This window comes from Rana temporaria, chromosome 5 (genome assembly GCF_905171775.1).
Source record: "Rana temporaria chromosome 5, aRanTem1.1, whole genome shotgun sequence".
In the NCBI taxonomy this organism is placed as follows: domain Eukaryota; kingdom Metazoa; phylum Chordata; class Amphibia; order Anura; family Ranidae; genus Rana; species Rana temporaria.
The window spans coordinates 311255546-311276176 of NC_053493.1; the positions used below are offsets into that span (position 1 = coordinate 311255546).

A 20631-nucleotide genomic window follows, 5' to 3' on the forward strand; every position below is an offset into this window, starting at 1 on the left:
GGTGACTAACAACACCATATAGTACAATTAAACAGATAATCAGTCCCAGGTGATTTGAAAACAGTTTTCACATAGATGAAATGTCCAATGATGGTGATATAGGAGATAGAGATCGTGCACCATCCACCGCACTCGCAATCCACCACGTGTTGAGAAAAGAGACCCCGCAGGGGTTCAAACTCACCAGAGATTCAAACAAAGCAAACCTTTCACAGTAATCGAAGATATAGCCATGAAGACTGCTGTCATATTCGTCTCATAAGGGAATCACTTCTTATAGGATCAACCTCAGATGTAATAAATAAACACAAAAAATGCCAACATAGCGTGATTCTGTTTAATAATCATCCCACGCATCAGACACCCCCCTTAAAATTGTACGTACACAAAGTAAAATCAAAATGAGCAGAGTAAAATCACTTCACCCGGTCCTTTGCAAAGAAGCAGCGTGCTTGACCACAGTCCCCAGCTGGTAAACAGGTGGAACAACTTCCTTCTCGGATCCCTCAGTGTAGTGTAGATAACATGTCCGGTTAAAGCGTAAGGCTGTAACCCTTACTAGTTTCGTCGTTCGTGCGACTTCTGCGGAGGATAGATTATATATATATATATATATATATATATACACACACATATATATATATATATATATACACACACACACACACACAGACACACACACATATACATATACACACACACACTGTAGCAGAGCGTCCCAGAGAGAGCCTGGGAAAGTCCTGTTCGGGGTTTATACCTCTCCCAGGCTCCTCTCTTAGACCCCTTTCAGACATGCGGACCATATGTCTGCATTTTCATCCATCCGTTGCGGATGAAAACGGGACATACATTGGTCCCTATGTGATTGCGGGTGTCAGCGGATGACCATCCGCTGACACCCGTAATCACCCGCCTCCGCAAAGCTCCGCAAAAATCGGACATAGGAAAATCCTATTTTTCTTCCGTCTGGTGGATTGGATAGGGTGAACACGGACATACGGTGCGTGTTCATCCGAACCCCCCATAGGGGAGAGCGGAGGAAAGACAGGGCGGTCCCTGCACAGTGTGCGGGGACCGCCCTGTCAGCCGACGGCTCAGCGGGGATTTTACGGAGGATCCCTGCTGAGCTTGACGGACACACGGAGGCGGATCATTACTGATCCGCCCCGTGTGAAAGGGCCCTTATACGTTCAGGGATCTCTGATCTCTGATCCAGTACAGGTGTTGGCCCTCTCCCCCAGGGATTTAAGCTCACCTGAGCAGACAGCCTTTGCTCTGCCCTGGGAAACACAGACAGTGTTGGTCTGTGAGAGCAAAGAGGTTAGTAAACAAAAACGGTTAAGCAGTCTAGGTGGAAGCTGACAAGCTGTAGGCTTGTTTAGCCTGGTAGTGAGGGCTTGTAATATTGTGTAGTTAGAGCCGAGACACGGCTAGGCTTTTGTTTAATTACTTTGTTTTGTTTTTCTGCACACTGTACAGCACCTGTAAATAAGACTTTGTATATAGCACCAATAAACACCCCACTGTTTGTCACTTATATTATGGACTTTGTATCTGTGCCTGCTCATCCCAGGGAGCTTTTGTACCTGCTACCTATCCCCCAGGTTACAACACACACACACACAAATATTTTTGCAGTGTTCCTAAGTGAATAAAAACTAACCTGTTATTTAAGATTTCCTGGTATTTTAAGTTAAATTTTCTGTTGCCAAGAGATCTGAGCAGTCAAATAAAAAAGCGCCGGATATTAATAACATCCTAAAAGCCCTGGCAAGTACCGTTCAATATGAGAGCCTGTCTACCAATTAGAGACGCTCAGGCCATTACCTTGAGGGATGCTAGAAGAAATGATATGGCCGATCTGTTTGTGGAACTGGCATTTGCAGGAAACGCCTCCCTATGAAGGCCAATTCACGCAGGTGGTGTTCAGCATCAGTGCGGTTTTCAGTTTACCAAATCACAGAGGACCAGCAAGAACTATGAACTAAATGCAAAAAAGGTACTACATATCTTGGCCCTCTTGTTTTATAAGTAAATCAATGACAGGTTTAATCTTAAACGCCTTGTGTGTGGGGGTAGAGTGTGAATCAATACGCACCCTAAGGAAGTACCATTCCTTGAGAGACAATTATAGAAACCACGTTCTGTGGTCTGATGAGACAAAGATAAACTTATTTGGTTAAGATGGTGTCAAGCGTGTTTGGAGGCAACCAGGTGAGGAGTACAAAGACAAGTGTGTCTTGCCTACAGCCAAGCATGGTGGTGGGAGCGTCATGGTCTGGGGCTGCATAAGTGCTGCCGGTGTTCTGCCGATAAGTGTCCCCCCGGCGGATTATGCCCCCCCTGTACTGCGCATGCACGGCATTTGCCTCCGAAAATAGCCGAACATGTTGTGCCTGAGTGGACCTCCATGTAAGTGGCCAGTCGGCCTCGCTTCGCTCGGCCTCCTGGCTCTTTTTTAACATCCTCCATATCCACAGGGATGGTAAGGAAAGAGTCTGGATGTCACAATCGTGCGCAGGCACCGTCTAGAGCTACATGTTCAGCAATTTTTACAGGCAAGCGTCGCGCTTGTGCAGTACAGGGGGGGGGGGGCACAATCCGATGGTGGACCTTTTTCGGCAAGACACCGGCACCGGGGAGCTACAGTTCACTGAGGGAACCATGAATGCCAGCATGTACTGTGACATACTAAAGCAGAGCAGGATCCCATCCTTTTGGAGACTGCAGGATGGCTACTGCCTTGTTAAATAAGCAGAGGGTAAAGGTGATGGACTGGCCAGGGATGTGTCAGACCTAAAGCCTATTGAGCATCTGTGGGGCATCCTCAAACGGAAGGTGGAGGAGGATAAGGTCTCTAACATTCACCAGCTCTGTGATGTCGTCTTGGAGGAGTGGAAGAGAACTCCAGTGGCAACCTGTGAAGCTCTGGTGAACTCCATGCCCAAGAGGGTTAAGGCAGTGCTGGAAAATAATGGTGGCCACACAAAATATTGACACTTTGGGACCAATTTGGACACTTTAACTTAGGGTTCCACTCACTTTTGTTGCCAGCGGTATAGACATTAATTGCTGTGTGTTCAGTTATTTTGAGGGGACAGCAAATTTATACTGTTATACAAGCTGTACACTCACTACTTTACATTGTAGCAAAGTGTAATTTCTTCAGTGTTGTCATGTGAAAAGATATAATAAAATATTTACAAAAATGTGAGGGGTGTACTCACTTTTGTGAGATACTGTATACAGTACACGTATATACATTTTGCTAACATTCATGAACACCACAAAGACCGTATCAGCGGTGAGACAAGTACAAAGAATACAAAACTGCAAGCATGAAAAGTACCTTCATCCCTCCTTACCCAGTAAGGTAATTATGTTCTACTGCTAGGCTATTATATCCTATACTGTAATCATTATATAACTCCAACATATTCTGTAGCACTTTACAGGAAACACCATTACATTCACATTAGCGGTCTTTAAATTATCAACATGCCCAATAAAACCAGTAGAGAGAATGACTATGGGAATAAACATTTATCACATTATTATTGACCTACACAGTGCATCATGAGGACTATGGGTGACCAGAGGGCAGCGTGTCTGGAATGCAGCGGATTGCTGTCAGAGAAAGGCTGGGGTATGGAGTCAGCCAATACTGGCAGTATAATGAATACTGTTATGCTGGGAGAGGACAGGCCTGTCAGCTGGGCTGCTAAGCCTGCAGGCTGCTTGTATGACTCAGACCAGTTGTAGTCACAACCATCTCTAATTCTCTAGCCATGAACGGCATTTTTGTTTCAAGTATCATCGCGCTGTTCCAGGAAAATCATCAAGATTCAGTACATATGTAACTAAAACAGCAGGAACACTACAGCCCACACAACTACGTACAAGTCTTTATTTCCCCTGGAATACTTCTTGAAAAACCTTTTATAGAACAGACAAAAGCATCTCAATAAGAAGAGCTTTTCTTAGAGATAAGAACTGTGCGGTCAGACACAGAAAATACTTAGCATATGGCCCGCTTTCACATTCACAGCGAATTGGAAAACAACATTAAAACATCATGGGTTCAATGACGTCACCATCAGCATTCTAGTATTAAATACATTTAGCCACTTCTCTGAGGCTTCCATTTCTTTCTGCACATCAAGCTCCTGGCTTCCCGCCAACATCGTCCAATCTGTACTGTAGAAATCTGATAAATTAGCTAACTGGCTCTTTCTACCACTTAATTCCTAAATACAGTAGTAAGTTAAATACCAGCATGCGGCATTTAGGCAGCCTGCACATAGGGCAATTATTGCCAGGCTAGGATTTAGCATGCGCGATGGAAAACGGCTCTCAGGATAACCTTTAAAGGAGGTTGTATAGACAAAATTTTAAACCACCAAAGGCAGACAATATTAGTATAGACATATTTGTCTTAGTAGTGTCTCTAAATAGGTCTTTATTCTCACCAGGCATTGGGCTTCATTTCTGCTGCTGGCAAAAGATACAAAATTATTATTATTATTAATACTGACTCTTGGCTTCAGTACTTTGAGTCATTAACCCAAAACAAGAATGCAGATATGAATTAATGATATACTTTCTTCCTGAGCTGCATGCTTGTTCTGGGTGACTCTGAAATTTATGAAACCATAATGAATGGACCCGCTACCCCCCCCCCCCCCCAATACAAATATGTCAGAAGGGGGGGGGAGAATGGAACCTCCTCTTTCCTCTTCAAGAAATGTTTACTTTAAATATAGTTTACGCTGCTTGCCCAGAGCCAGCACAGTGTTCCCCTGCCACCCCAGTGTATGCACTCCATTTTAAAGCAGGCAGGAATGCTAGTGAGGAGGAACATTTGGCATGCTAGACATTATGAACTGGATTTTCTACGCATTTCTAGTGTGTGATCCAATTTACAAGGTTTTTGAAGGAGACGGAGGACATGAAATCAAGTATTAGTGTTTTTTTTTGTTGTTTTTTTTTTTAAGTGGACTTCGCCTTCAAATAAAAGCACATACACCCTTCCACTACTTAGAAAATATGACATTGTATAGAGATGTCTGTCATTGTCCAGATTCATATTCTAATCGAATCCGTAACGAGTGTGGAATTTTGAATTGGTATAAACCAACCACAATCAATGTACACACAGAGCGCTGCTTGGGATTGAACCCGCATAAATGACCCTATAGCGAGTTGCTTGCTATGGAAGCACTTGTAAGGGAGGAAGAGCCAGGACTGCTGGTGGGGGATCCCAGAAGAGGAGGATCGAGGCACATTACACCGTGCAGGTAAGTAAAACATGTTTGTTAAAAAAAAACAAAAAACTTTACAATGACTTTAAGTTGTACTTTAGAGTATAGAAGCCCTTACAGAGAAATGGCTGTGTTCTAATTGGTCCTGGAGAGATCCCGATCTTTCCTTATTTGTATATATTATGTTTCATTGTTTTTGGGTTGTATCTATGTGTTTATTTATGCAATATTAAAATTACAAAATGTTACCCATTTGTGCCTACAAAGTCCATCTTTTTTGAAAAAAAACACACTTGTTTTTTTTTTCTGCAATCCATGTGTTCTATTTGGGACATTTACTCCCATTTCCTGCTCTTGGATCCCAGTGAACAGCAATAAAGGAACCACTAGTCAGGGTAAGAATACTTTCATTGTGTCACTGTAGACTGACGATCTGCAGAGTTCAGCACAATATGACCAGGATACATTACCCATCTGCTCTGTCCCACTTTGCTTGCTGTGGTAAGCTCTGGCTTATTTATATCTGTGAATGGTATGGTTCTTTTATGAGTTAAGCTGGGATTTGTAAAGAATCATAAAGGTTTTCTTATTGGATCCTTTAAATCTGAACATCTACAGAATATTGCAGGAGGGGGTTTTGCAGATCTTCTGATAGGGTGCAGTTATATTTACCTATAGTTAACAGCTGATGCATCGTTAAACCCCTTGATTTTTTTTGTCTGTGGTTGTGATTTATGTAGAGATTATGAATAATCCTGATGAATGATAATCTGACCCTGGAGTTCCCCATCATCAGAAGCACTGGTGCAGATTCCTGCTTTTTCATATAATTGGTAGAAATGAACAAATGGGTGGACAAAGATGTATATCTTGATTACCTGCTGGAAGAAAAGACCCACAACGCTTAAAAAACAAAAAAAAAAAAAAAAAAAAGCTTTGACAGAAGAAAACCATGTTTTTACTTTACATGTTGCATTATACTGATTGCATTGTTGAATCTACAAGCACTGAAAGACCTCCAGATGAGAAGAATATATGTTACTTTTCTCAGGCATTCTATTCAGTACGCAACTCCTATGTCAATGCTAGAAGTGAGAATCATTTTCTCATATCCACCAATATCATTCTGAACTTCAGTTGTCATAAACCTGGAAACATACTGGTGGTTGCAGATTATACCAGCAGTTCTGGGTACAGACACTACACCTACAACCCTTGTCGTTCAATTCCATACTTTAGAATGCCACTGTAGAGCTTTTACTCATGGCTACCATTAAAGAATATTTATACCCAAGTAAAGAAAAATAAAAAATATTGCAGCTTACTATTCTTGGATGTAGTGGCTGCATTCATTTTTCTTTTTGCAGGTAAAAAACACATTTAACAAGTACTGAAAATACATTTCAGAAATGCTGTATTCTTGTCATTTTCTGTGAGATGGACAGGAAGCAAAAACTGTTATCTTTCTTTCATGTAAAGGAGATGAACAAAGGCAGACAGATTTGAAGTCAAGCCTTGTTGCCGACCATTTGTGAATAAGCCAGGTGAATCAACTTTGCCTATGCTAGAAGAGGATCAACTGCTTGAGATCGCAAATAACGGTGGCCTTGAAATTAGGTTTGAGACAACTTCAAATCTCCATACGTTCTGGATTAAAGTCAAAGTGGAATATCCTGAGACTACCACAAAAGCACTGAAAATCCTGCTTCCATTTTCAGCTTCCCATCTTTGTGAAGCAGTTTTTTTGCAGCTACAGCAACCAAAATAAGATTTTACGGACTAGACGAGAGAAATCCAAGATACTTTGGGTGTCACTGTCTATCAACCCCAGATGGGACCATTTAGTTGTAGGAAAACAAGCTCAGAGTTCCCACCGATTCGTCATTATGGTGAGTTGCATAATTATTTCATTACATATTACAATGTATTAATAAAATAAAGTGCAAATGTACTTGAATCATGCATAAGAACACCAGCCCCTTGTGCCAAAAAGGTTTGGGGCTGCTGCTCCAGGGTGTCTGTTTTCAGAAAATATATGTTTGGGGGGTTTGAACAAAGGCCTAAAATAATTTTGTAAGCATGCGTGCAAAAACAAAAACCCGCAGAAACAACTGGCAACAACAAGGAAAGTAAGCTATCAGCAGTGTTTTATGTTGTTTCGCAACTGATCTGAAGCCATTGACGTTAATTCCAACTTACTTCAAGGGGTGATTAAAAACAAAAAAGGACTTGTTTATGATCATCATGTGATGTTCAATGAGACAATTTATCACGAGAAGCAGTACATGATTTTCTTTGTTGTAGGGAAAAAACACAGGTTGTTATCATAATGACTGATTTCTATATCCCCATAATCTCCCGTGGTTCTGTACAAATTAACGGATGAAACAACAAGTATAGAGATATGGTGAAAAAGATCCAATTGTTAAAAAATAGACAATCGACATGATAATCAGCCTTTACTAAAAGTAAGGTCAATGTAAAGCATAAACATTATTTACCTTAATGCATTTCCCGCATTAAAGCGGTAGTTCACCCTCACTTACATCATTTTTCCATCGAGACAGGCATTGTAGCGCGAGCTACAGTATGCCTGTCCCGATTTTTTTACCCCCGTACTCACTGTGTACTTGTACATTAAAGATTTCGGCTCCCGCGGGGAATGGGCGTGCCTATGGAGAGGGAGGATGATTGACGGCCGGCCCTGGCACGTCACTCTCCCCGAAGACAGCCGGAGTAGGTCTCGGCTCTTCACGGCGCCTGCGCACAGGCTATGCGCAGGCGCCGTGAAGAGCCAAGCCTATTTCGGCTATTTCCGGAGAAGCGTGACGCGCCAGAGCCGGCCGTCAATCATCCTCCGTCTCCATAGGCACGCCCATTCCCCGAGGGGAGTCGGTATCTTCGATGTACGAGTACAAGGTGAGTACGGGGATAAAAAAATCGGGACAGGCATACTGTAGCTCGCGCTACAATGCCTGATTTTATGGTATAAGAAAAAAAAATAAAAATTTGGCGTTTATAGGGTGAACCCCCGCTTTAAGGTAAATAATGTTTCAGTATGTGATGAATGTGTCATATCTGAAGATCCCTGTGAAAGCTGGAAATCACCACTACTACAATGATGGCTGGTGACCTCTGTCCTCATGCCGAGCTGCTGCAATGTAGACACAGGAGGTCGTTTGTTCGGCATAGGTACCATTCATAGAATCCTTTCCATTTTCTCAATGAATGCCAAGCATTCTCTGATTTGGTGAGATGGAGAGATGGAGACTCACAATCTTCAAGTCCAGCCCCCTTTTCCGTCCATATTCCTATTGACCTCTTATTCCTATCTACATTTCTTTTTAAAGTTCTCACCTAATTACTCTTTAAAATGCATGTAATGCATACTCCTTTCATGCATTTAGCAAATGCCTACAACCAATTGTTCTTGGGCACTAGGTGATATTCTAGGAGTATTGGATGAACTTCATTAAGCTGTATACCAGAATATCTATGAGTACTGTATAGGATGGTCTAAATTTGCTCATCCTTGTGACTTATTTGACCACCGGGTTGTTTGGAAAGGTATATGTATTCTGTCACAAACCTTGTGTTTGTTTCCTTTGGAAAAAATAAAGAACATATATAATACAATTAACTAACCACTTGTCTACTGAGCACTTACATCCCCTTCCTGCCCAGGCAAATTTTCAGCACTGTTGCACTTTGAATGACAATTATGTGGTTATGCAACACTGTATATATAAAAACATTTTTTCCATAGTTTGTTAAAATTTTTTGAAAACCTGCAATTTTTCCCCTTCACTGATGTTTGCTGATGAGGCTGCACTGATGGGCACGAATAGGCACCAATGAGGTGACAATGATGAGGCTGCACCGATAGGTGGTACTGATTGGCAGCGCTGATGGCACTAAAAGGTTGCACTGGTGGGCACTGAATGGTGGCACTCGTGGGCACTGATTAGCAGCACTTGTGGGCACCGATGGGTAGCAAAGATCTGGACTGATGTCCCTGCAACAGAAGTCCACTACCGGCTTTTTTTCTTCTCATGCTGATCGTGTTTATTTCCTGATCAGCTGTTATTGGCTTTTTACCCTGTTCTGTGATCAGTCAAGTCTGACTGTGTGATCACGGGGCACGCAACCACGGGAGGACGTCTACTGACCACCCCCCCCCCCCCCGACACTGGAAGCACATGATGTAGCGGTCATTCGGCTATAGAGCGCACCGAAAGTGGTTAAGGACCTTAACATAACATGGAAATGTTTTGGCTGAGAAAAGACCAACTTTTTGGTCCGAGTATAGATCTAGGCTTGTCCCAAGCATGTTTAAAGCCATTTACTATTGACTGTCTTACTACTTCTGCTGGAAGTTTATTCCAAGTATCAACTACCCTTTCAGTAAAAAAGTATAAAATGAGTTTGAACTTTCTTCTAGGTAGTTTGAGGTCATGTCCCCTTGTTCTTGATTTGAGAAAAAAACTGCCCTCCTGAACCTTATTCACCCCCTTGATGTATTTAAAGGTTTCCATCATGTCTCTCCTTTCCTTCAGACTGTACATATTAATTTCCTGAAGTCTCTCTCCAGACCTTTCGCCATTTTTGTTACCCATCTCTGGACTCGTTCCACCTTATCAATATCTTATCTTATCCTTAGAAAAGATAAATCTTATCCTTATACCTTATATCCAGTTCTACATGGTAAGTAAGGATGACAAGGGCCTACCCAGAGCGTTGGAGTGAGGGAGAAGAGCATTGGTTACTGGGGGGGGGGGGGGGGAGCCTGGGATGAGGCAAGTTAAATTGCATTTTAATATAAAGAAATTGGCATTTAACCCTTGCAGTGTGGGGGCAGGTTTGAAATTTCACTGTTCAGCTTTAGCTCCTAGTTTTTACCAATTTCTAAGTGGTTATCACTCCTTCCTGGAAGTTAACCCCATGTTAGATTGCAAGCTCCTCTGCACCACAGACAGGTAAGAAAGGTTATTTGGACTGTACTCTAGTTCTGTGCAATTTGTCAGAAAAATATTAATACAAGAAATAAAATAAATTACGATACTTTGCCGCCAAATTATTCTTTGTACATGTTAGAGGACAAGACAATTCAATCAGATGATGATGATGATTGCCAGGGTTGATACGTACAATAAATAGTATATGGCTGTCTAAAAGAAAAGTACTTAAATATGTTGCGTAACAAAGAAGGAGCGAGTGGAAAAATGTAGCAAGCCCTGTACATTACCAACACCATCCTATTTAATAACAGGATACAGCCGAGTAATGAACACCTATTAAAAGCATTAACTAATCAAACCAGTCTTAACAAGTTTTTAACAACCCACTCAGATCAACCCACAGATCCACTCACAGCTGTTCCTGCCATCACACACAGCAGATCCATGTAAGAGAACATTCGGCACATGTATTAAGTGAACCTTTAATTTGCCGATCCTGCACCATTCTATTACCTCTGCACTGTGATGGGACAATATGGAGGTGTGGGAGGCTGGAGGGGTCATGTCAGCTTGGACCTAAACCAGAAAGCGTTGCAAAATGTCTGTATTGTTTGCATATGTAGAGCTCTGTCCTGTCTTCCTTCACACCAATCAGCGGGTGCCGGCAGACATCTATTGACCAGCATTTACTGACTGAATTGTGTCACAGCACAGCCAGTGCCCTGGCCACATCAGCCTGGATGTACCAGATCACTTACTAGCTATAAGGTCCAGCACAGGAGAGCCACTTTGCTGCCGTATAATTGGTGTTATGTGGTCGGCAAGTGGTTAGGTAGAGGGTGTGTATGGATTATGTTTTGGAGAATAAGGTTGTTGTTTAGTATCACTTTAACCACTTAAGGTCCTTGGCTGTTTTTCAGATTTGGCGTTTACAAGACTAAAACAGTTTTTTTTGCTAGAAAATTACTTAAAACCTCCAAACATTATACATATTTTTTTTCTAACACCCTACAGAATAAAATGGCGGTCATTGCAATACTTTTTGTCACACCGTATTTGCGCAGCGGTCTTTTTGAATAAAAAAAATAAGACAACAGTAAGGTTAGGCAAATTTTTTATATATTGTGAAAGATAATGTTACGCCGAGTAAAATGATACCCAACATGTCACGCTTCAAAATTGGGCCCGCTCGTGGAATGGCGTCAAACTTTTACCCTTAAAAATCTCCATAGGCGATGTTTAAAAATTCTATAGGTTGCCTCTTTTGAGCTACAGAGGAGGTCTAGGGCTAGAATTATTGCTCTCGCTCTAACGATACCTCACTTGTGTGGTTTGAACACCGTTTTCATATGCGGGCGCTACTAACGTATGCGTTCGCTTCTGCGCGCGAGCTCGTCGGGACGGGGCGCTTTAAAAAATGCATCACTTTTATTCCTATTACAAGGAATGTAAACATCCATTGTAATAGAAAGAAAGCATGACAGGTCCTCTTATTTAGACTTATTTAGACTATATTTAGACTTAAATGCAAAAAAAAAAAGGTTGTCATTTAATAAAATGACAACTAGAAAATATTGCTTTAAGATGCATGGGCGAAAGTGGTGTTTTGACGTCACTTCCGCCCTGCTATGCTATGGGGACGGGTGGGGGCCATCTTGCCCTCACTCGTATCCCAGCCGACCAGGGGACAGGACCCGATCGCCTCCGTCACTACCGACGGCTTACCGGAGGGTGCGGGAGAGCGGTGGGAGCCCTCTCCCGCCGTCGATAGCGGTGATCTCGCGGCGAATCCACCGCGGAGACCACCGTTGACGTTTACAGGACCGCTCACAGTAAAAATGGATATCTCGGTTGTGGCAGCAGCTGCTGCCACAACCGAGATATCCATCTTTAAAGTATCGACGTATATTAAAGACGCTTTCCCCGACTTGTTCATTCCCCGACTTAGTTGGGTAGGCGGTACACTTTGGTGGGGGTGGGTCAGCCATGCCCTGTGACCTTTGACCTCTGGGAACCCGCCTTCTGATCTTTGACCTTTGGGGGAGGTCCCTGTTCCAATTCCTGAGTCCTAGCCATATTCTTCAATGGGAAACCCTAACCCTCACCCTAAAGGAACACTAAAAGGCCAAAATGCAAAAACATGTTATACTTACCTCCACTGTGCAGCTAGTTTTGCACAGAGTGTCCCCTAATCCTGTCTTCTGGGGTCCCTCGGCGGCTGTCTCAGCTCCTCCTCACAAAAGCATTCAACCTTCATGCGAGCGAGCTCGCATGGTGGAAAGCTTTTGCGGGCGCGCTCCCGTGATCCAGCGTAGCCAATCAACGGCCAGGCTGGAAACCGAAGAGGATCACGAGGATGCGCGCTGGACTTTCAAGGGGTGAGGTAAGTAAAATGGGGGTTGGGGGGTACCGTCGGATGTTTTTTCACCTTAATACATAGGATGCATTAAGGTGAAAAAACATTTACCTTTACAACCCCTTTAAGTGGTTAAAGAGCTTTTCCACTCTATAAACAAAAAAGTAAAAGTCATCAGCTACAAATACTGTAGCTGCTGACTTTTAAAAAACGCATGCACGCACGCACACACACACCTGTCCCTGGATCCAGCGATGCCCTCACTTGACCCGGCTCTTTGTCGGTGATCGGGTCCATTCGCCGGCATCCTAACTGTGGGCTGCTTTTCCCTGTGATTAGTCCTGTAGTCTCCTGGGCCCTGTGACATGTCCCAAGAGGCTGTGGTGGGGGCAGATATAAAAGACTCCAGGCAGATAAAAAGACACACTTAAATAAAGCTTTGTATTAATTAAGAACATCCTATTACTTTTTAAATGCAAGCAATGTAAATACCTGCATTTGTATTGGTATTAGCCTACTGGAGCTCCTATGCAGCAAAGCACAAACTGGGGGGGGGGGGAAGAAACAAAAGCCAATCAGTTGTGCAGCAGTGCGATGAGTATGCCGACAGGAGAAAAGAGCAGAGTGACGGCGGTATACTCCGTCAAAGTCACTCAAATCCTTGCGCTTGCCCATTTTTTCTGGTTTTAACACATCAGCTTCAGGAACAACACATTCACTTGCTGACCAATGTATCCCACCCACTTTCAGATGCCATTATAATGCTATAATCAATGCTATTCACTTTACCTGCCAGTAGTCATAATGTTATGGCTGATTGGTATATACAGTACTGTACCCACTAGTGGATTTTCAAACATTCATATGAACATTCGTATAAAAATTCACAGTACATTGAAAGACACGATTTGAAAGTACTCCAATATATCATTTGCTTTTAACATTTAGTTTGGATGAATGGACTTTTCTGGTTAGAATATTATTCCTTTGGGGAAAAAATCCCATCCTGCTTAGTCAAATTTTATTGCCATTGCAATCTAAATACGCATGTCCATTTGACCCCAACTAACTACTAAAAAAACTGAATGAATGTGCGTTAAAGAAATTTGTGTATGGTCAGTTTATGCCAATAATAGCCGCGGTCGCACGCTCACCCCTTCCATGTACAAAACAGGGCTAATGGAGAAAACCAAGATGTGAATAAAATACTCGTGATAAAGATTCAGTTTCATTTTCACGAGTCAAGTTTTCCTCACATGGTGAGCTCAAACCGTGATACTAATGAAACATGGCACACAATAGAGAAGCCTCAATATTATGCCACACACCGCTGGCGGCAGGAAATGTCCAAGCATTTCAAATGTCATTACAGCATGTTACATAAAACGTCGCAGAGACGGCTGAAACTAAATAGAATTACTAACTGCTGACAAAATGTGCAATTATAGAATGGGGGCTTTTATTATATTGTATGTATCATTCTGATGGTTGTCCCCAATATAAAAATACATCATATATAAACTTTCCTAAATAAGAGGTAAGTGTAACTTTTATTTCATGTTCTAAAGTATCATGCTATCCTGATGGTCATGTAATGGTGTATGGATGGAGATAAATAGATAGATACACTGACCACCCAACTAGTCAAACTATTTATGTAATTTGTAATAAACTTTTAACATTATAATTGTGTGTGTATACCTCAGTGACAACCTCACATCCTTCAAAGTCCCAATACCCTATGGGATAGTGTGTTCTCCCAATTCTCATTTCTCTTTTTCTATATACTGTATTTGCTGGCGTATAAGATTACCTTTTACACTTAAAAAAACTGGCCAAAAATCAGGGGTCGTCTTATACGCCGGGTCAGCTGCTCGGATGCCAGCTGGATGTGCAGTAATACTGTATGTAGCTTTGTGTACATACAGTATATAGCGCTTAGCCAATCCCAGTGAGCGTTGTATTAAAATGAATACAGAGCCTGCTCGGATTGGAGTAACAACCTCTGCCAATCCGAGCAGGCTACATACAGTAGCCTGCTCGGATTGGCTTTGAGAGTCAAAAAGGCGTGGACTGTTGATGTTACAGCCTCTGCCAATCCAAGCAGGCTTTGTATTCATTAATAGAATACATCGCTGGCTGTGATTGGCTCCAGCAAAAAGGAAGAAGAATATGGCTCCAGAAGGAAGAAATATGAAGCGTCAGAAGCCTCGGAAGTGGGCCGTCTTATACGGTGAGTACAGGCAAAAAAAATCTTAAAAAACTGTCACATTAGGGGGTCGTCTTATACGCCCGGTCGCCTTATACACTGGCAAATACGGTCGTTTACACAGCTGAAATAAGATGTGCGTGGAATTTTTATTATCCACACTCAGTTAGTACTGTACCACTTCCTGGGAGAGGGGGTTCCACATTTTTGCTGCTCTAACAGTAAAGGGCCTGGTTTCTCAATATAAAGCGAAATTTGGTAGGTTCAGCAGGGACCAGACAAATTTTAAATCATGTGTGGCTGCTCCCGTTAAAACAGAAGTCGATCTAACAATTGACTTCTAACAAATGGGTTTGTTGGTAAATTTTTCTAGATCAGAGCCTGCAGCTTCTGATCAGAACATTCTGACAGTGGCGAGTTCCCACTGTCACAATACAATGTCTCTGCGGGGAGGATTCTTCTATCTACCATAGTAAATAAAACTTAAAGGGGAGTTCCAGCCAATTTGTATGTTTATTAAAAGTCAGCAGCTACAAAAAGTGTAGCTGCTGGCTTTTAATAAACAGACACTTACCTGCTCCAGCGACGCGCCGGCCGGGGCTCCGCTCCTCTCCCCCTCTCCCCCCCTCCCCGGCCGGCGTCTTCATTCTCAGTGTGGGCACCCGGCCGTGACAGCTTTCGGCTTCACGGCCGGGCACCCACTGTGCATGCGCGAGCGGCGCGGCCCGGCGCTGCGCCGTGTAATTGGCCAGGAGATCGCCTAGGACCTGTGACGTGTCCTAGGCGATCGCCTACAGCAGCCCCTTCCTGTAGGCGATTAAGCTTAGTCGCCTACAGGAAGGAGGAAGTGGGACAGGAAGTCCCACTCTTCCTGAAGCCCCCACTCCCCCCCCAAAAAAATTACATGCCAAATGTGGCATGTAAGGGGGAGAGGAGTGGGTTAAGAGGAAGTTCAAATTTGGGTGGAACTCCTCTTTAAAGTGATAATAAAGGCTATAGTTCTTTATTAAAAAAAAGAGGTTATACTTGCCTGCTCTGTGCAACGATATCGCGCAGAGCGGTCCTATACCTTTTCTCTGGTAGTCAACAGCCAGTGCTCTCCTCTCCTCCTCTATGTGTATGCTCCCTTCGCCATGTGGGCGTGTTACCGAGCCAGGCTGCGTGCATCTACAGACACACATAGTGTGGCTTGGTCACACCCCCTTCTCCTTCCTCACAGGATTTGACTGACAGCAGCATGACCAATCGCTCCCACTGCTGCCTGCGTCTCCCGTGGGAACAGGAAGTCAATGGATCAGTGCTGCAGACAAGCCAGCATTGGATTGTGAGAGAAGCCAAGGAGGGAAATACAGGGGGGCTAAAGAGATAGGGTTTTTTTTTTTACCATAATACTCAGAATAAAAAAAAGGTAAAAAAACAAATGTATAGACTTTAGAAAACTTTCATCCAACCTCTAAATAATTGAGATTGTTATTATGAAAAGTCTGTATAATAAGGAAAGAATAAATGGGGTGAAATATGTTTAACCAATAATTTTTTGTATATTTTATTAAAGGCTCAGTCCTCTCAAGAAGGTCATGTTGGTTTTAGAAATAAACCACCTGCCGGCTTCTTATATTTTACGGTGAGATTTATACCACCGATTTCCACCTTCTGTGACCATTAAGAGTCCACTTGAAAGTGTTGTTCCACTTTCTCTGTCAGGACTCCCTTGCTTTGCACAGTGTATGTCTAACACTAAGAACACACAGCAGAGACAGAGGGAGGCCATTATGTACTGATCAAATATTATGGTGTTCAAAGAGGTCCAAAACCTGTTAGTGCTGTCTAGCAGGGTTGTTTCCATCACAAAACTGGCTATGAGATTTACAAAGTCTTTGGCAGGTAAAGTAGTTTAGATATGCATTCCATGTATTTAACCGTTTGTCTAGAGCAGGGGTAGGCAACCTCGGCCCTTTAGCTTTAAACTAAAATAATAGATTTCCCCCTCTGCTTCCAACTTAAAAACAGATCCTGCATCAGAAGCATTCTTCCAGCATCTCTATTGTATTGTATCCAAGGGCATTCCCATTGTAGCCAAAAGGAGCCAGGCAGATTTTGCCTTATTTTCAAAATGTTGTTCTACATGTTACTAAAAGTGCACAAGACCAGTTAATCAGTCACATAAATCAATATTCATTATAAATATTTCAAATTTTAGTATTTGCAGCCAGCAGATGGCAAGCTGTAAGCAAAAGTACCAGAAAGAGGCTCAGATAACAACTCTGGCTGTAAAACAGACCTAAAAAGCAGTGAGATCACATTACACATACTGCACAGAACCTGACAGAAGAGAGATACATCACTCTTATTGCTTAGAACAGGTAAACCTGAACTACAGGCTCCATTAAAAATTCACAGCTTAGGTAGCAAGAGAAAAAAAATGTACATAAACTAAAACATCAGCTTATTTACTGTATAATCAGTATACCATCCCTTTAAATATGATGCGGATGTACTTTCCAGCTCAAACAAAAAATTAATCTTACAAATACATCTGTTTTTCAAAATGTCTTTCCCCTATATATTTAGGCAACACAGGTATATGTTCTTATAGGAGACGCATGGCATACCTCCAAAGTGTACAGGAATCTCGATCTTTGGGCCTATGACATAATGCCCTTCTTCCAAACTGTGAGCCGTGATCGTTGTCCATTGCCGGCATGAGTGTATCAAGAGATAATCATTCTCCCGAAGGCCTTCAATGTTCTCTCCTAAAAAATAAAAATACAACAGTTATACTAATTATTAAGTTATTGACATTTTTAAATTGTGACATTACAGCTAACTATTAGTGCCCATTCACACCTAGGCGTATATACGCCTGTAGCGCGACGCCGCAGCAGCCCCTGATACGCTGGAGGGGTGAGTTTACATTGTCGGCTATGGAGATGGTTCACATCTCCACGCCGAACGCCGAAACGCCTGAAGCCCAAAACAAGTCCCGGACCTTTTTTTCAGGCGGCTTTTGGCGTTCGGCCATAGCTGACAATGTTGTCACCCCTCCTGTGTATGTTACCGCGGCGTATTTTACTGCGTTTTGTCGTGGCAAATCGCGGGACAAAACGCCGCAATTTGTTGCGGCAAAATAGGCCGCGGTAACATACGTCTAGGTGTGAATGCAGCCTAACTGCTGTGAGCATATCTGGTACATGGAACAATGATTTTAGTAAAAAATAAACTGCTAAATGCTTTTTCTCATCAGCAGTACTGTATATAGCAGTCTTGTGACTTGTATTACTGTCTGCCTAAGCTTGTAGGAGTTTTCATTCTCCCCTGACCCTCTTTCTGGACAGTGCTGATTGGCCCTGTGCTGATCACATGCACTCTCCCAAGAACTGAGCATGTGCAGCCTGACTCCTAATGCTCTGTCCCATCGAGAGATGGGTTGGAGTCAGTTAAAGAAGAGGAGGATCTGTGCAGACAGATCACACAGCTGATATACACAAAGCAGAGGATTAACCTCTTATTTCCAGAGTGAAAATAACAAGCATGCTTTACTGCATATACACACTGATGTCACTGTTGTGAGTTTAGTAACACTTTAAAGTGGTTGAAAACCATTACTTATACCCAGTAAATTGACTGGCCTCAAGTGATACACAGAGATTAAACAAGTCTTCCTACATAAGTTGTACCTGTGCAACTACATCCATCTTTCCCCTACAGCCATTCAAAGTGCAGAATTTACATCAGCTCAGAAAAGCAGGGGTTGGAGAACTGAAGTTATATCAGTTAGGAGAGCTCAGAGAGGCGATTGGAGGGAAGGGACACACCCCCTTCACAAAGCACACAGGAACAAAGCTGAAGCTGTCAATCACAGGTTGTTTTAACCCGTCATCATTTTTCTCCTGGTGTCAGGAAAACTCATCAGAAGAGACTCATACAGATAGCTGAGGAACGAGGCAGCGAGTACACACTATACAGGAATATGCTTTGTTCATATATTACGCCTAAGGTTTACAACTATTTTAAGTAGGGTACACATGGATTGAAACTGTGTGTAGCCCTCTGTTTGCCAGAAGCTAATCATCAGATTGGCTTCTTTCGTGCTGGAAAACCTGCATTCAATCATCCACTGCAGCCAATGGCAGCAGCACTGACCAATGTATCCCGCTATCAGAATACAATAATGGGTGGGGGAGATCCCTGAACCCACATTGCTTATGTGAATGCAGAAATCTTTTTTTTTTTTTTTCAGCCTGCTGGTTGGAAAAAAAACACCTCACATTGTGTATCCAGCTTTACTGATTTTATTATAAGATAGATAAGTTGAGGAGTCATGGCTGAAACAAGACCAAGTAGTCTATTGAGTCCATTTTCTCTTTAATGAGACTTCTGGTGATTTAGCCATTTGGCAAACATGTGCTTAGAACAAATGCTATGTTGAATTTCAAATGCCATGCGTTCCTGGGTACAACGCCAACACAATGGGATTTAAAGTGGCACTAAACTCAATTTTTTTTTTTTAACCTGAAACGTTCTATGGCTTCGTTTTTTTAAAGTCTCTTACCACAGGTTTTAAAGGCTTCTTTCTGGTCTTGTGAATGATTCCTATTCTCTACTAGTGTAGAGCGTGCAGTGACGTTATTTCTGGTCACATGCTTCCCTATATGTGTACTACAATTCCCATATCTGAATGTATCTGTGTGTGAATGTGTAGTCCATCTCGAGGACAAGCAGGAAAGGGTTGCTACGTCCACATACACACAGGGCTGGACTGGGACAGAAATTTGGCCCTGGACTTCATCCAGACTGGCCCACTTTGACAGGTCTCTCCCATGGTGGCCGGATAACTCCCGCACCCCGCCGGCCACCCAAGCCCCCTCTCCCACTTCACTACCCACTAGCCGTTCTACTTTATTAGAGTAGAACGGCTGGTACTGATACTCTTATAGGCAGTACCAGTGGGGAAGCTACACATTATTTCACCCAGGCCATAAATCTCATGAAATTACACTTAAATGTTTTATGCAGAATTAAGTTATAAAAATAAATATTAACAACTTTATCCGTGCCCAAAAATGCAGCCTGTCCATGTCTACCAATGCAGCATGTGACCCCAGTGCAGCAAAATGTCCCCAATGCAGCCAGAGTTCCCCCCACAATTGCAGCCTACCTGTGTTGGGTAGGAGAGGAGCCGGAGCCGCCACCGCCTAGTTGTTCAAACCGCGGGGAACATAACAGCCTTCAATTCAATAGCTGTGTTCCCCGCCGCGCGCGTCATATACAGCCCCTCCCCCCTTGTCCGGGAAACTTTGATAGACAGATCACCCATTCAATCCTGGAATGGGTGATCTGGGCGACTCTCCTCGCCCCCCCTGCTCCCAAGCAGCCCACACTCGCCAGCCCTCAAAATTTAGTCGCAAAATGCGAGCAGGCGAGTGTAAATCTTGAGGGCTGCTGTATATTTTTATTTATATTTAAATATTTAGTATTAGGCCTCATGCACACTGGACGTTTGATGTTTTTACAGCAGCCGTTTTTGGCGTTTTTTTCTACCGTCATTAAACGCTTCAACATGCTATCCTATGTGTCCATGCACACATAGGCTTTTATCAGCAGTTTAGGGCAGTGGCGTTTTTGAGCAGTAAAAAAAAAAAAAAAAAACTGCTCCAATGCTGATTAACGCTCAAAAATGCGGCTCACCAGTGTTTTGGGGCATTTTTGGTCACGGTTCTTTTTAGCTCAATTCGAGTGGTCTCGTATGAAAAATCTCATGAGTACAAAATGTGAGAATGGAGATGCATCTGAGTGTCAATCCGACACCGATTAGAAAGGATCAAAACCAACTACTGCTAAAAAGAA

At 42.8% G+C, this 20631-nt stretch overlaps 1 protein-coding gene across 1 annotated transcript in view; it reads right to left on the bottom strand.

Annotated features, from left to right (window-relative positions):
* GAREM1 (GRB2 associated regulator of MAPK1 subtype 1) overlaps positions 1–20631 on the bottom strand; it is a 198424-nt gene that overhangs the window by 130115 nt on the left and 47678 nt on the right. Inside the window, exon 2 of the mRNA XM_040354123.1 lies at positions 17397–17537. Coding sequence (XP_040210057.1) covers positions 17397–17537 — 141 coding nt within the window. The remainder of the gene's footprint in view (positions 1–17396; positions 17538–20631) is intronic.